Source organism: Lacerta agilis, chromosome 6 (assembly GCF_009819535.1).
Source record: "Lacerta agilis isolate rLacAgi1 chromosome 6, rLacAgi1.pri, whole genome shotgun sequence".
NCBI classification, from domain to species: Eukaryota; Metazoa; Chordata; class Lepidosauria; order Squamata; family Lacertidae; genus Lacerta; species Lacerta agilis.
The window spans coordinates 91,029,943-91,043,492 of record NC_046317.1 but is presented as its reverse complement, the minus strand read 5'-3'; the positions used below and the strand labels follow the sequence as shown (position 1 = coordinate 91,043,492).

General features: G+C 45.2%; 1 protein-coding gene across 1 annotated transcript; it reads left to right on the top strand.

Moving 5' to 3' along the window:
• Positions 1-4,885: 4,885 nt before the first annotated feature.
• On the top strand, positions 4,886-9,419 carry SRXN1 (sulfiredoxin 1). Its single transcript, XM_033151042.1, has 2 exons — positions 4,886-5,168; positions 9,185-9,419. Exons 1-2 carry the CDS (start codon positions 4,932-4,934, stop codon positions 9,386-9,388), a joined length of 441 nt encoding a protein of 146 aa, XP_033006933.1. The 5' UTR covers positions 4,886-4,931; the 3' UTR covers positions 9,389-9,419.
• The last annotated feature ends 4,131 nt before the right edge of the window (positions 9,420-13,550 follow it).

The window sequence follows — 13,550 nt, the reverse complement described above, 5'->3', positions numbered from 1 at the left end:
AAAACACATTAATGCATCACAAGAGGGTTAAAGGGGGGGCAGGTTATCTAATAATCGAAGGCTCCTATGAGCTCAAAGAATCCGGGTTGCCTCTTTTCTCTGCATGAGTCTCTGCCCCAGGAGCACCAGAGCTGCACTCAGACCAGTGACTTTGTATGGGAAGGGGAGCATCGCCCCTCTGATGGAAAAAGTAACCCTGTCTGTTACATGCTCAAAAAAGCAAACCCTTTTGAGGGTGTGTGTAAAAAAACAAACAAACATGTGCTTCCAATTTTAATTCAGGGGGAAAGTGTGCCTCGGCTACCCAGAGTTTGGAAAGGACCGTTACGTAGGAGCAGGAATGTGTGAATGGTGGGAAAGCAGTTTTGCTACAATTCCAACTTGATGTGTTCATTCGAGACATGGTTTGTTCTCCTCTCTCTGCCCCACAGATCTGCCTCTCCCCGTCTTTGCCCCACGCTGCTAGGGCTTCTTGCGCCCTAGGCGAACCACCTTCTGGCGCCCCCCCGCCGCCAAAGCCTGCTTTAACAGGAGATGGGGGTGGTGGAGAGGCAAGCAGCAGTTTCTCCACTGTAGTGGAGAAGCTGCTGCTCGCCCGCCCCACCCCCCCGCCAAAGCCTGCTTTAGCGGGAGCCGGGGGTGGTGTAGGGAGCAAGCAGCACCTCTCCGCTACAGCGGAGAAGCTGCTGCTAGCCCGCCCCGCCCCCCTGCCCAAGCCTGGCCAGCGCCCTCTCCATTTTGACGCACTAGGCAATTGCCTAGTTCGCCTAAATGGACGCGCCGGCCCTGGCCCCACCACAGGTCTTGCTTCCCCCCAGGTTTCTTGCTCCCCCCTTCCAACAACAGCAGCACGCAAGGTTTTCGCTCCCCCAGCAGCTCACACACACACTGGCAGGGAATCTTGGTTGCAGGCTGGCTGTACAGTACAGTGGTACCTCGGGTTAAGAACTTAATACATTCTGGAGGTCTGCTCTTAACCTGAAACTGTTCTTAACCTGAGGTTCCAGTTACAGGTAGGTAGCCATGTTGGTCTGCCATAGTCAAAACAAAATAAAAAAATTCCTTCCAGTAGCACCTTAGAGACCAACTAAGTTTGTTATTAGTATGAGCTTTTGTATGCATGCACACTTCTTCAGATACACACTGGAATGGACTGGAATAGAAATGGAGATAGATTGGAAAGAGAAGTTGCTGAATTGCAACTTATTACCAAACTTAAAACCATGGAGAGACCTAGTCTGAATAGAGACACTGGATTCTTATCTCATTATACATGATATAGCGATTTTTAGCCATCTCACCCCTTGCTTTTTCCTGTAAGACCAATTGCAGTCGTTAACAGGTTTACCACACCTACCAGCCAATCCTCCATTCCCACCACCCTTCTGAGTAATACCCCTTCCCACACTCTCACTATATATAAGGGTCTGGTGACTTCTGTTTCAGTGTATCTGAAGAGGTGTGCATGCACACGAAAGCTCATACCAAGAACAAACTTAGTTGGTCTCTAAGGCGCTACTGGAAGGAATTTTTTTATTTTTTTATTTTCTTAACCTGGGGTACCACTTTAGCTAATGGGGCCTCCCGCTGCCGCTGCTGCGTGATTTCTGTTCTCATCCTGAAGCAAAGCTCTTAACCCGAGGTACTATTTCTGGGTTAGCGGAGTCTGTAACCTGAAGCGTCTGTAACCTGAAGCGTCTGTAACCCAAGGTACCACTGTATGGGTTACGATGACCGTGATATCCTACCTTTTCCCTCCTGTTAGGGCTTGGGCAAGTCTTAGCTGTTCCCACCAAGGAGTGGGAAAAGGCTTTATACAATAATCATTTGCAATTTCCCCAGCGGGGCACAAATAGCACAACTCAAAACATGCCGAGGCTCAAGGTATTGCTAACGTCTTCTTAGGTGCCATGGCGACACTTTTGGAATTCTGCACCATGCACACTCAAAGCAGCATCCATGTGATGGATACATTATTTCATCATAGATATCATTTCGTTACAAAAAAAAAAAACCGAACTCCCTCTGACATGAGCAACAAGCAGCAGAAAGCTTCTTTCTGTAAACGAAGGTTCCTGGTTTCTCCCCTGTTGCTTTTTGCACTGGGGACCATCAAGGTCAACCCAGATCCTTGTCAGTGTTTATACTGTAAATAAGATAAGACAGCAATAATTTTCTCTGCATGATAGAGTTTTTTTTTTTTTTCCTGCCAGATTTTGAACTGGACAGATCACGGGGAAGAGAAAACAAATCTCCCCCCCGGATGAAACTACCTGCAGTATTGTAAAACGCAATTCAGGGATAATAAAAAGGGCCTTCTTCTGCTACAGAATTGTGTTGTCCGTGTTTGAATTGGTAGAGGTGGGGGGGGAGAGAGAGAGCAGGGGCAAGCACAAAGCTCTGTACATATTTATTCTGATTATTGCTGTCCCACCGTTGGCACAACCAAGAGGGCAATTTACAACTGAATCGAGGAAGATAAAAAGCATCCATGAAATAACACAGGCCTTAAAATACAGCGAAACAAAAACTCAAATAATTCAGTTTATTAATAGTTGCAGCGACTAATCCAGGGGCCAGCAGACTTTTTCAGCAGGGGGCCGGTCCACTGTCCCTCAGACCTTGTGGGGGGGCTAGACTTATTTTTTTGGGGGGGGAATGAATGAATTCCTATGCCCCACTAACCCAGAGATGCATTTTAAATAAAAGGACACATTCTACTCATGTAGAAACACACTGATTCCCGAACCGTCCACGGGCCGGATTGAGAAAGTGATTGGGCCGGATCCGGCCCCCAGGCCTTAGTTTGCTTACCAATGAGCTAGACCTCTTGACTAATAGGGGAAATCTTTAGATGAACAAGCAACCACCGTGTCTGGCCCTCGTTCTTAGTGATAAAAAGGAAGCATAATGCAATAGTCTGGTGTCATGAAAGGGGCCAACCATCTTTGTGAAATCAGGAAGTACATAAAGCATGACATTTACCCACCTAATGCTTTTAAAATTAAGGAAGTCCCTAAAGACTGAAGCCTTAGGGAAAGATTAAGGAACTTCAAACAGTGCAGGTTTATGCTGCAGGCAAAAGGGGAAGACACAATAAATATCACAAGGTGCGCTTTGGAAAGGGGGGGGGGGTTAAGCACCAAGGAACCAGGTCAGGGAAGATTTCAACACTCTGCTCCAGATCAAGACCCAGACCTTCAGAGCCCACACCACACATATGTAATTCGAATTAAAAAATACTAAACCATAAAATAAAATTTTGTTTTTTTGAAATGCCACAAAGCTTACAGATATGCTGGAATGCACGTGCAAACATGTCCTTTGCAACACAGGACCGGATCTGATCTCCTCGCATTATTTCAATCTATGTTAGTAGGATGCCCCCCCTCACCCTGCTTGGGGGTGGGGGTGGGGATAAGCAGTAAAAAGAGAAAAGAAAAATGTGGGGAGGGGTGTAAGGAAGTCTAATAAACCCCTGATTTTTCCCAGGATGTCTAATTGCATGGGCATAGCCAAGGGGGGGCAGGGGGCCCCCTAGATTAATAGAAATACTTAACTGACCAATCACGTCGGTTCTGCCCCCCCAAAAAACAAAAGCCCTGCCCCCCCCCAACAAAATTCCTGGCTACACCCATGGCTAGTTGAGTATAAATATTTAATTCTCTGGTGTGCTCTGGTCCATGGGGTCACGAAGAGTTGGACACAACTGAACGACTGAACAAGAACAAGAATTTAATTCTCACCCCCCCCCCCAAAAAAAACCCACACCAGTACCGGATTCAAGCTATAGTGTAGGGCCCCACTCTCTTGGGGCCCCCCCCAAAAAATAAAGGGAAAAAACAACTGGATGTACATTTCCAAAATATAAGATAAATAACAAATAAAATAAAACCTACATACAGCAACAGTGTTTTGTGTTGTGTAGGCCAGTGTTTTTCAACCTTTTTTGGGTAAAGGCACACTTGTTTCATGAAAAAAATCACGAGGCACACCACCATTAGAAAATGTTAAAAAATTTAACTCTGTGCCTATATTGACTATATATAAAGTAATTTTTCAATTTTTCCCACGGCACACCAGGCAACATCTCGCGGCACACTAGTGTGCCGCGGAACAGTGGTTGAAAAACACTGGTGTAGGCTCCTATTTGTTATGTGCAAATGGCTTTAGATACCTATCAGGTCCATAAATTACCATATAGCACAAAACACACAAAAAAATCTGTGATCACCGCATTTATTTTTGGTGGCTCTGCTTTGTGAGACCTAACCACGTGTTTACTCTGCCCATTGGGCCATCCAGCCCCGATGCCACAGAGCTACGATTCTTGTCAGAGTGGTCTCTAACCATCAATTCCTCTTCCCGAAAGGATCAGAAGAGGAAACTTTCGGCAGCCGAAAGCGACCTGCCTGTCCCTCCTGGGGAACAAGTGCCGGGGCTCTCCCCGAGCCCCCGTACGAAGGAATCCCCCCTGGCCCTTCCTCCCACCCAGTTTCCTCAGGACGAGTGGAAACCGGTTCCGGAGCTGATCCCCGGTCCAGATCGAGCCGCGGCTGCTGCTGCAGCGCCCCGCTTCCTCCTTCGCCGACTTTTCTGCTGCCACATCGTGACTCAGCCAAAAAAATTTATGAACCAGCCCAGGAAAGGCGCTTGCCCACGTGCGCGTGTGATTCATCCGGAGAGGACGCTTCCATTAGGGACTGCAGGGGGGAACGGACGTCGGGATCCTGCGGGGATCCCTGCTCTCTTGCAAGCCCGGCATCGGGGATCGGGTTCACAAGGCTTCCTGAAGCCCAGGCAAGTGTGGGGGTTTCTGTGGCTCCTCCTCCTCCTCCTCTTTCTCTTCTTCTTCTTCTTCTCTCTCTCTCTCTCCCACCCCACGGTCCACCGGTGGTGCGATCCGGTGCAAGCCCTCCGGACGGCGTTATATGAGCCCCGGGATGCGGGGAGTGAGATCGCGAGCTTGGAGGGATCTGCTGGAGGTGGATCTGGGAAGGTCGGTGCGCCGCGGGGCGGAAAACGTCGCCAACATGGCAAGCGAAGGGCGCAGCATCCACTCGGACAACATCGCCGCGGTCCACGAGGTGCCCATGAAGGTGATCATCAGACCCATCCCTCCTGTCTTGGAGGAAGGAAAGGTGGAGAGCCTCATGAGGACCATCCAGGTACGGCTTCAGGGGGGAAGCAGAGAGAGAGAGAGAGAGAGAGAGAGACAGTGCCGGATTTACCTATAAACTAAGCAAGCTATAGCTTAGGGCAGGCACAGGCAAACTCGGCTCTCCAGATGTTTTACGAGGACTACAACTCCCATCATCCCTAGCTAACAGGACCAGTGGTCAGGGATGGTGGGAGTTGTAGTCCCAAAACATCTGGAGGGCCAAGTTTGCCTATGCCTGGCTTAGGGCCCCACTCTCTTGGGGGGGGGGGAAATTAAAGGAAAAAAAAACAACTGGATGTACATTTCCAAAATATAAGATAAGTTCAACAATTACTTGGATAAAATACTTATTTTGTTTGTTTGTTTAAAAAGATTGTTAAGTTTTTTACATTCAAAAAACAAAAACAAACAAACACACAACATAAAACTTGCACATATTTTTGTTATGTGCAAATGGCTTTAGATACCTATTAGGTCCATAAATTACCATATAGCACAAAACACAAAAAACTCTGACAATTTGTTGTTGACAGCTGGGCATATAAAGGGCCCCCTTACCTTCAGTAGCTTAGGGCCTCATCAAACCTACCGGTAAATCTGGCCCTGCATGTGTGGTCATAGAACTGTAGCGTTGGAAGGGTCCCCAGGGTCATCTAGTCCAACCCCCCCTGCAATGCAGGAATCAGCATTGGGTCACGCAGAAGGGCCATTCCTGGGAGCAGACAGCTCAGTCGGGAGAGCATGAGACTCTTAATCCCAGAGACTACTGCTGTGCGCTCTACGTGGGGCTACCTTTGAAGGTGACCCGGAAACTACAACTAATCCAGAATGCGGCAGCTAGACTGGTGACTGGGAGCGGCTGCTAGGACCACATAACACCGGTCCTGAAAGACTTACATTGGCTCCCAGTACGTCTCTGAGCACAATTCAAAGTCTCGGTGCTGACCTTTAAAGCCCTAAACGGCCTCAGCCCAGTATACCTGAAGGAGCGTCTCCACCCCCATTGTTCTGCCCACCACTGAGGTCCAGCTCCGGGGGCCTTCTGGCGGTTCCCTCCCTACAAGAAGTGAGGTTACAGGCAACCAGGCAGAGGGCCTTCTTGGTGGTGCTGTCCGCCCTTCAGATGTCAAGGAAATAAACAACTTTCTGACTTTTAGAAGACATCTGAAGGCAGTCCTGTTCAGGGAAGTTTTTAATGTTTGATCGTTTATCGTGTTTTAATGTTCTGTTGGCAGGTGCCCAGAGTGGCTGGGGAAACCCAGCCTGGTGGGCGGGGTACAAATAAATTACTATTATTATTATTATTATTATTATTATTATTATTATTATTATTATTACAGGTGAAATTCAAAAAATTAGAATATCGCGGAAAGGTTCATTTCTTTCAGTGATTCAACTTAAAAGGTGAAACTAATTTATGAGATAGACTCATGACATGCAAAGCGAGATGTGTCAAGCCTTTATTTGTTATAATTGTGATGATTATGGCATACAGCTGATGAGAACCCCAAATTAAAAATCTCAACTTTGGGGTTTTCATCAGCTGGACACCATAATCATCACCATTATAACAAATAAAGGCTTGGCATATCTCACTTTGCATGTCATGAGTCTATCTCATATATTAAACTCCAGTAGCTAATGAAGACAATTGCTTACATAAATGGATTTTTCCATGATATTCTAATTTTTTTGAGTTTCACCTGTAAAATAAAACCTACATACAGCAACAGTGTTGGTGTTGTGTAGGCTCCTATGATGTAAGTAATGGGCCCCGCCTGTACTTTAATAGATTTGTTTTATACATTGTTCTGATCCATTAATAATAATAATAATAATAATAATAATAATAATAATAATTTGTCCCCCTCCCATCTGACTGGGTTGCCCCAGCCACTCTGGGCGGCTCAGAGTTTACAGGTGAAACTCAAAAAATTAGAATATTGTGAAAAGGTTCATTTCTTTCAGTAATTCAACTTAGAAGGTGAAACTAATATAGGAGATAGACTCGTGACATGCAAAGCGAGATATGTCAAGCCTTTCTTTTTCATAATTGTGATGATTATGGTGTACAGCTGATGAGAACCCCAAATGAACAATCTCAACTTTGGGGTTTTCATCAGCTGTACGCCATAATCATCACAATTATAACAAACAAAGGCTTGACATATTTCGCTTTGCATGTCATGAGTCTATCTCATATATTAAACTCCAGAAGCTAATGAAGACAATTGCTTACATAAATGAAATTTTCCACGATATTCTAATTTTTTGAGTTTCATCTGTATATCTCAGGGTTGTGTGTTCAAGCCCCATTTTGTTTCCTGCGTTGCAGGGGGTTGGACTAGATGACCCTTGTGATCCCTCCCAACTCAATGAATCTGTGATTTGGTGACAGAGCATCTGCTTTGCAATGAGGAGGTTTCAGGTTCTCTCCCCAGCATCTCTAGGCAGGGCTGGGAGAGACCTCCTTCTGGAACCCTGACAGGAAGAAGAAGAAGAGAAGAAGAGTTTGGATTTGATATCCCGCTTTTCACTACCCGAAGGAGTCTCAAAGCGGCTCACATTCTCCTTTCCCTTCCTCCCCCACAACAAACACTCTGGGAGGTGAGTGGGGCTGAGAGACTTCAGAGAAGTGTGACTAGCCCAAGGTCACCCAGCAGCTGCATGTGGAGGAGCGGAGACGCGAACCCGGTTCCCCAGATTACGAGTCTACCACTCTTAACCACTACACCACACTGGCTCTCTGGAAGAGGATCTGGGCCATTCCATGAAAAATGAGCCTGATAAGAATGCTAGATGAGCGCTGGACTTTGGTGAGGAAGATTCCAAACGTGCAGTCTAACCATTTTTTTTAAAAGCTAAAGACAAAAGAAGTTTATTTTATGGACCTTCTTTTCAAAAGTCCACCCACCTAGTCTTCACAGAAGTGTTCAAGTTTAAAGTTTTCTGATGATTGTCCCACCCGTGACAGCATTTTTTCCTTAATTTTGTATCGTTAAATTTCTTAATCTTAATTCCTGATTGCATAGTTGTAACCAATAAACATTGATTTAAACAGATATGCTGAGCTTATCATTGATTCACCTCCCAGCTCACAGAGTTTTTCCATAAATCAAACTTATCTCAAGCTCCATGTCCTTTTTTTGTCCCATCCGTGACAACACTTTTAACATTTAATAAAATTGTCAAAAATATCCATAAAAATATTAAAAAATTAGTAAAATGTTCAGCATCTTATTAAGAACATAGTTTAAATTTTGGTTGTTAATTTTTATGTATATTTACATTGTTACACATGTGTGAATACCAAAAAACATGGTCAAAGTGTCCCACCCGTGACAATGGAATGGCCCATCTGCTGGATCAGGCCAATGGCTCATCTGGTCCAGCATTCTGCTCTCACGACAACTGACCTGATGGCTGCGGGAAACCTGCAAACAGGGTTTGAGCATGAGAGCATTTATCCCCTCCTGCAGTTCCCAGCAGCTGGTCCTCAGAAGCATCGCCGTCTCCAAATGTGGAGGCAGATCAAAGCCACCGTGGCCAGTAGTAGCTATGATAGCGATCTCCTCCATGAATTTGTGTGACCCTTTTTCAAAGCCATTTCTCTTGGTGGCAGTCCCTGCCTCTTGTGGGTGGGAGTTCCATAGTTTAACTCTGCACTGCATGGAAAAGTGCTTCCTTTTATCAGTCGCGAATCTTCTAACGTTCAGCTTCATTGGGTGCCCGTTGGGTCTGAGGTGATTTAAGGGCAGAACCATGCCATTTCCGAGCGCGTTTAAAGCACTGCTCCAAAATTCCCCGGGAATTGTAGTTTGGTGCTGGGAATTGTAGTTCTGGGAGGTGGAAACGAACAATGCCCGGGATTCTTTTTGGGGAGGAACCATATACTTATACTGGATGTGTTTTAAATGTATGGGGGGGGGGGTTGGATCTACCTTAAGACAGCTTCCTTTTAAAAAAATATTTGCCTTATTTATGAATCACCTTTTTCTCTATCTCTTACCGTCCGTTTCCTAGGAAGAAGCTGACCATGTGCCCCCGATAGATGTCCTCTGGATCAAAGGCCGAGAAGGGGGCGACTACTTCTACTCATTTGGAGGGTGTCACCGTTACGCAGCCTACAAGCGCCTGGGCAAAGAGACCATCCCAGCTAAAATAATCTGCTCCACCATCAGCGACTTGCGGACTTACCTGGGCTCCTCCCTGCCAGATTTGCGGTAGGGATGCTCTCGGTGGTCCTCGCAAGGCTGCCTGGGGCTGGCAGGATGCTGTGAGCTTCCTTCTGAATACCAGTTGCTGGAAACTGCAGGAGGGGAGAGTTGGCCTTGTGTTCGAATCCTGCTTGCGGGTTTCCCACAGGCATCTGGTTGGCCCCTGCGAGAACTACAGGATGCTAGATTAGGCAGGCCATTGGCCTCATCCTGCCACGCTCTTCTTATGTTCCTCAAGGAGATGAGCTTTGCTCTCAGGAAGGCAGGCTTCCGATATGGAGACTGTTGAGTCGCAACAGAAACAAACACTGTTTTTACGTCGGGTAATTTCTCCTCTTTCTACTCCTTTAGTTATCTGGCTTTTGTATCTTTAAAATAAAACACGTTTTTTATGCCACAAAACACTTTTTATGGACTTTTCACAATAGGCTTCGAAAAGATTGAAAAGATAGCATATAAATGAATAAAGGGAAATGTCTCAGAAGTGATTTTGGTTTTTTTAATTGCTTAATTCTGTTTAAAAAGTTGCCGCCTTGAGGGTCTCTTGACTGGGAGATGGGATCGAGATGCGTAACTTATGTGAAAAGATTTTGCCCATCCTGTCATGCCTTGTTGCTCCCATTTGGAGTTTAGCAGGGAAAGAAGGGGGTGGTATAACCGTGGAGGCTTTTCTCATTTATTTCTGTTAAATTCATATTTCACCCTTCCTCCGAGGAGCCAAAGCTTATCCGCATGGTTTTGCTACTCCTCTCCATTTTGTGCCTTTACAACACGCATCCCCAAACTTGGCTCTCCAGCTGTTTTGGGACTAAAATTCCCATCATCCCTGACCACTGGTCCTGCTGGCTAGGGATGATGGGAGTTGTAGTCCCAAAACATCTGGAGGGCCGGATTTGGGGATGCCTGCTTAAAACCCCAGTGAGGTAGGTTAGGCTGAGAGGCAGTGACTGGCCCAAGGTCACCCAGTAAGCTTTGAACCCTAGTTTGCCAGGATGCTCTAACCACTACACAACACTACTTCCCTGGCGATAGGCTTACCTGCTGGCAACCTGTGTTGGCTGCTCCATGGGATTGTGGGAAATTCAGAATGGAGGGCACCTTTCCAGTGCTGCTATTTCTGCTGCTATCAGAAATCCACATGGACTAGGGCAGGCAGAGGGGCAGAGGTCGGGCACCGGTGGACCCTCCCAGAATGTTTGGGTCCTGGCAACCTCCGGCAGCTTCCAGGTGTTGCTTCCACACCTGGCTTCATTTCTCTGCTCTGTCTTGGCTTACTGGCTAAATCAATTCCTGCTCCCGAGATTGGCCTGTTCTGCAGTCTTGCTAGCCCTGATTCAGAAACGGCAGGAAGCAAAATACCGTATTTTTCGCTCCATAGGGCGCACCAGACCATAGGGTGCACCTCGCTTTTAGAGGAGGAAACAAGAAAAAAAATATGTTTCTGGTTTTCCTCCTCTAAAAGCCCTGTTTTTTTTGAGGATCAGCTAAAAGTTTTACAGCTTTTTTGCAAAGGGAAAAGCCCTGTTTTTCTGAGGATCAGCTAAAGGTTTTGCAGCTTTTTTTTGCAAAGGGAAAAGCCCTGGTTTTTGGAGGATCAGCTAAAAGTTTTGTAGCTTTTTTTGCAAAGGGAAAAACCCTGGGTGTTTTTTTGAGAATCAGCTAAAGGTTTTGCAGCTTTTTTTGCAAAGGGGGAAAAGCAAAGCTCCTTTTGCAAAGGGGGAAAAGCAAAGAGGAAAAGCCCCATTGTTAATGGGGTTCAACTCACATTTCTGCAGCTTCTGAAGGAAGGGGAGCCATTTCTACAGTTTCCAGACAGATAATCTAATCAGCCAGTCACATGTCGCTGGGGAAACAAACAACCTCCCTCTGCAGCACATTCAACAATGGAGGGTGGGGCTGAAAGGGAGCCGGGACTCTTATCTCTCTCCCGATCTCTTGCTACTGAGCTGCTGAGGGGGTCCTTTCAACACCCCCTTTTCTCTTTGTAAAATAAAAAGCACTATCTGCTTTTGGCCCCTAGGCAATTTGGCTCCAGGGACCACCATTCGCTCCATAAGACGAACAGATATTTCCCCTTAATTTTTAGGAGGAAAAAGGTGCGTCTTGTGGAGCGAAAAATACAGTAACTCCTGCACAAATCAAAGCTGTGAGAACTTGACCGTTCCTTTGGAACTCCCTGCTCATTAACATCAGGCAGGTGCCTTCGCTGTGCTCTTTTTGGCACCTGCAAGAAACAACAAGCTTTTTTAGACAAGGCTTCATAGATGTTTAGAAAGCTGGTGTACGTTTTGATCTCTGCTTTGTTCATTTTAGCAATTTGGATGTTTTAAATTCTTACTAATTTTTGGTATTGATAATTTTATCATCTCTTTTGTAAAATGCTTTGAGGGTCTTTTTTTTACAATCAAGCAGTGTATAAATTCTCTGAAATAATACATTTAAAGTACACGCCCCCCCAACAATCCTGGGAACTGTAGCTTACCCTATACTGCCCAGCACCCTTAAACTACAATTCCCAGCATTATTTTGAGTGGGAGAGAAATGTGCTTTAAATGTGCATAGACAGCCTGGCCCTTAGAATTGCATTGCTTTTTTGTGTTTATGTACAAGCTTTTATCTCCAGTGGTGAAATGTTTCCCCATTTCCTGATCAATGTATGAATTAATGTGAGCAGTCCATATGGAATGGCATTTGCTATACAGGTGAAACTCGAAAAATTTGAATACTGTATCGTGGAAAGGTTCATTTATTTCAGTAATTCAACTTAAAAGGTGAAACTAATATATGAGATACCGGTAGACTCATGACATGCAAAGCGAGATATGCCAAGCCTTTGTTTGTTATAATTGTGATGATTATGGCGTACAGCTGATGATAACCCCAAAACACAACAGGTCCCAACAAAGGATGAATGGATAGGCAAGTTAAACGAGTATTTGTTAATGGCAAAATTGACAGCAACAATAAGAAAGCAAACAAATCAAAATTTGAAGGAACAATGGAAATGTTATGAAGAGTATGGAGAAACATTGCTCAAAGAAAGAAGTGCTAATATGCTTGGAGTAAGAGGTATGAAGGAATTGTAGAATAATAAATTAATATAAAGAATTAAAGATGATTATAGAAATATATAGAAATTAAGATTGTACAAATAGTGAACAAATAGCTTATAATGGAAGTCGAAAGAGTGATGGAGGGAAGTCAGAGGGGTGTTTTGGTGGTGGGTGTGAGGATGAAAAAATGGGAAATGTATGATAAAAATGATATTGTATGTTATTGTGAGAATGTATTGGATGTATTGTGTTTTAATCAATAAAGCTTTTTTGATAAAAAAAGAGAACCCCAAAGTTGAGATTGTTGATTTGGGCTTCTCATCAGCTGTACGCCATAATCATCACAATTATAACAAATAAAGGCTTGACATCTCTCGCTTTGCATGTCATGAGTCTATCTCATATATTAAGCTCCAGTAGCTAATGAAAACAATTGCTTACATAAATGGACTTTTCCACGATATTCTAATTTTTCGAGTTTCACCTGTATATGAGAGTCTTTGATGTGGAAGAAGTGCCTCCCTTAACAGGAGTGTCAGCAGATGGCGCCACTGTCCTGAAATTATGGGATTGCTCTCCGAATTCTGTCTTGATCTCAGCAACACACTTGGACAGTTTGCACTGAAAGGGGGGGGGGAGAATCAACTTGCTCTCTCGCATTCAGTTTGGAAGCGTCATCGCCTCTGCTCTGATGCAACAGGAAGCCAGGGAGGGGGTGGGGAGGTCCTCCGTACGAAACTGCCTTGTTTCGAATCTTAAAGGCCGAGCCAAAATTCTCAGCCACCTCCCCCCCCCCCATTTTCCTACCCCGTTTGTGGGTGGTGGGAGATGGCAGAGAGTGGGAGTTTATTGCAACAGCCAGGGGCATCGCTAAATAAAAGGGCGTCCTCACACAGCACATAATTAAACTGTGGCACTTGCTTCCACAGGATGGATTTAAGAGGATGGGACAATCATAGAACTGTAGACTTGAATGAGACCCCCATCTAGCCCAAAATGGCCCTCCAACCTCTGCTTAAAAACCTCCAAAGAAGGAGAGTCCACTGCCAAACAGCTCTTGCTGTCAGAATGTTTTTCCGTATGTTTAGTCGGAATCTCCTTTCTTGTGACTTGAAGCCA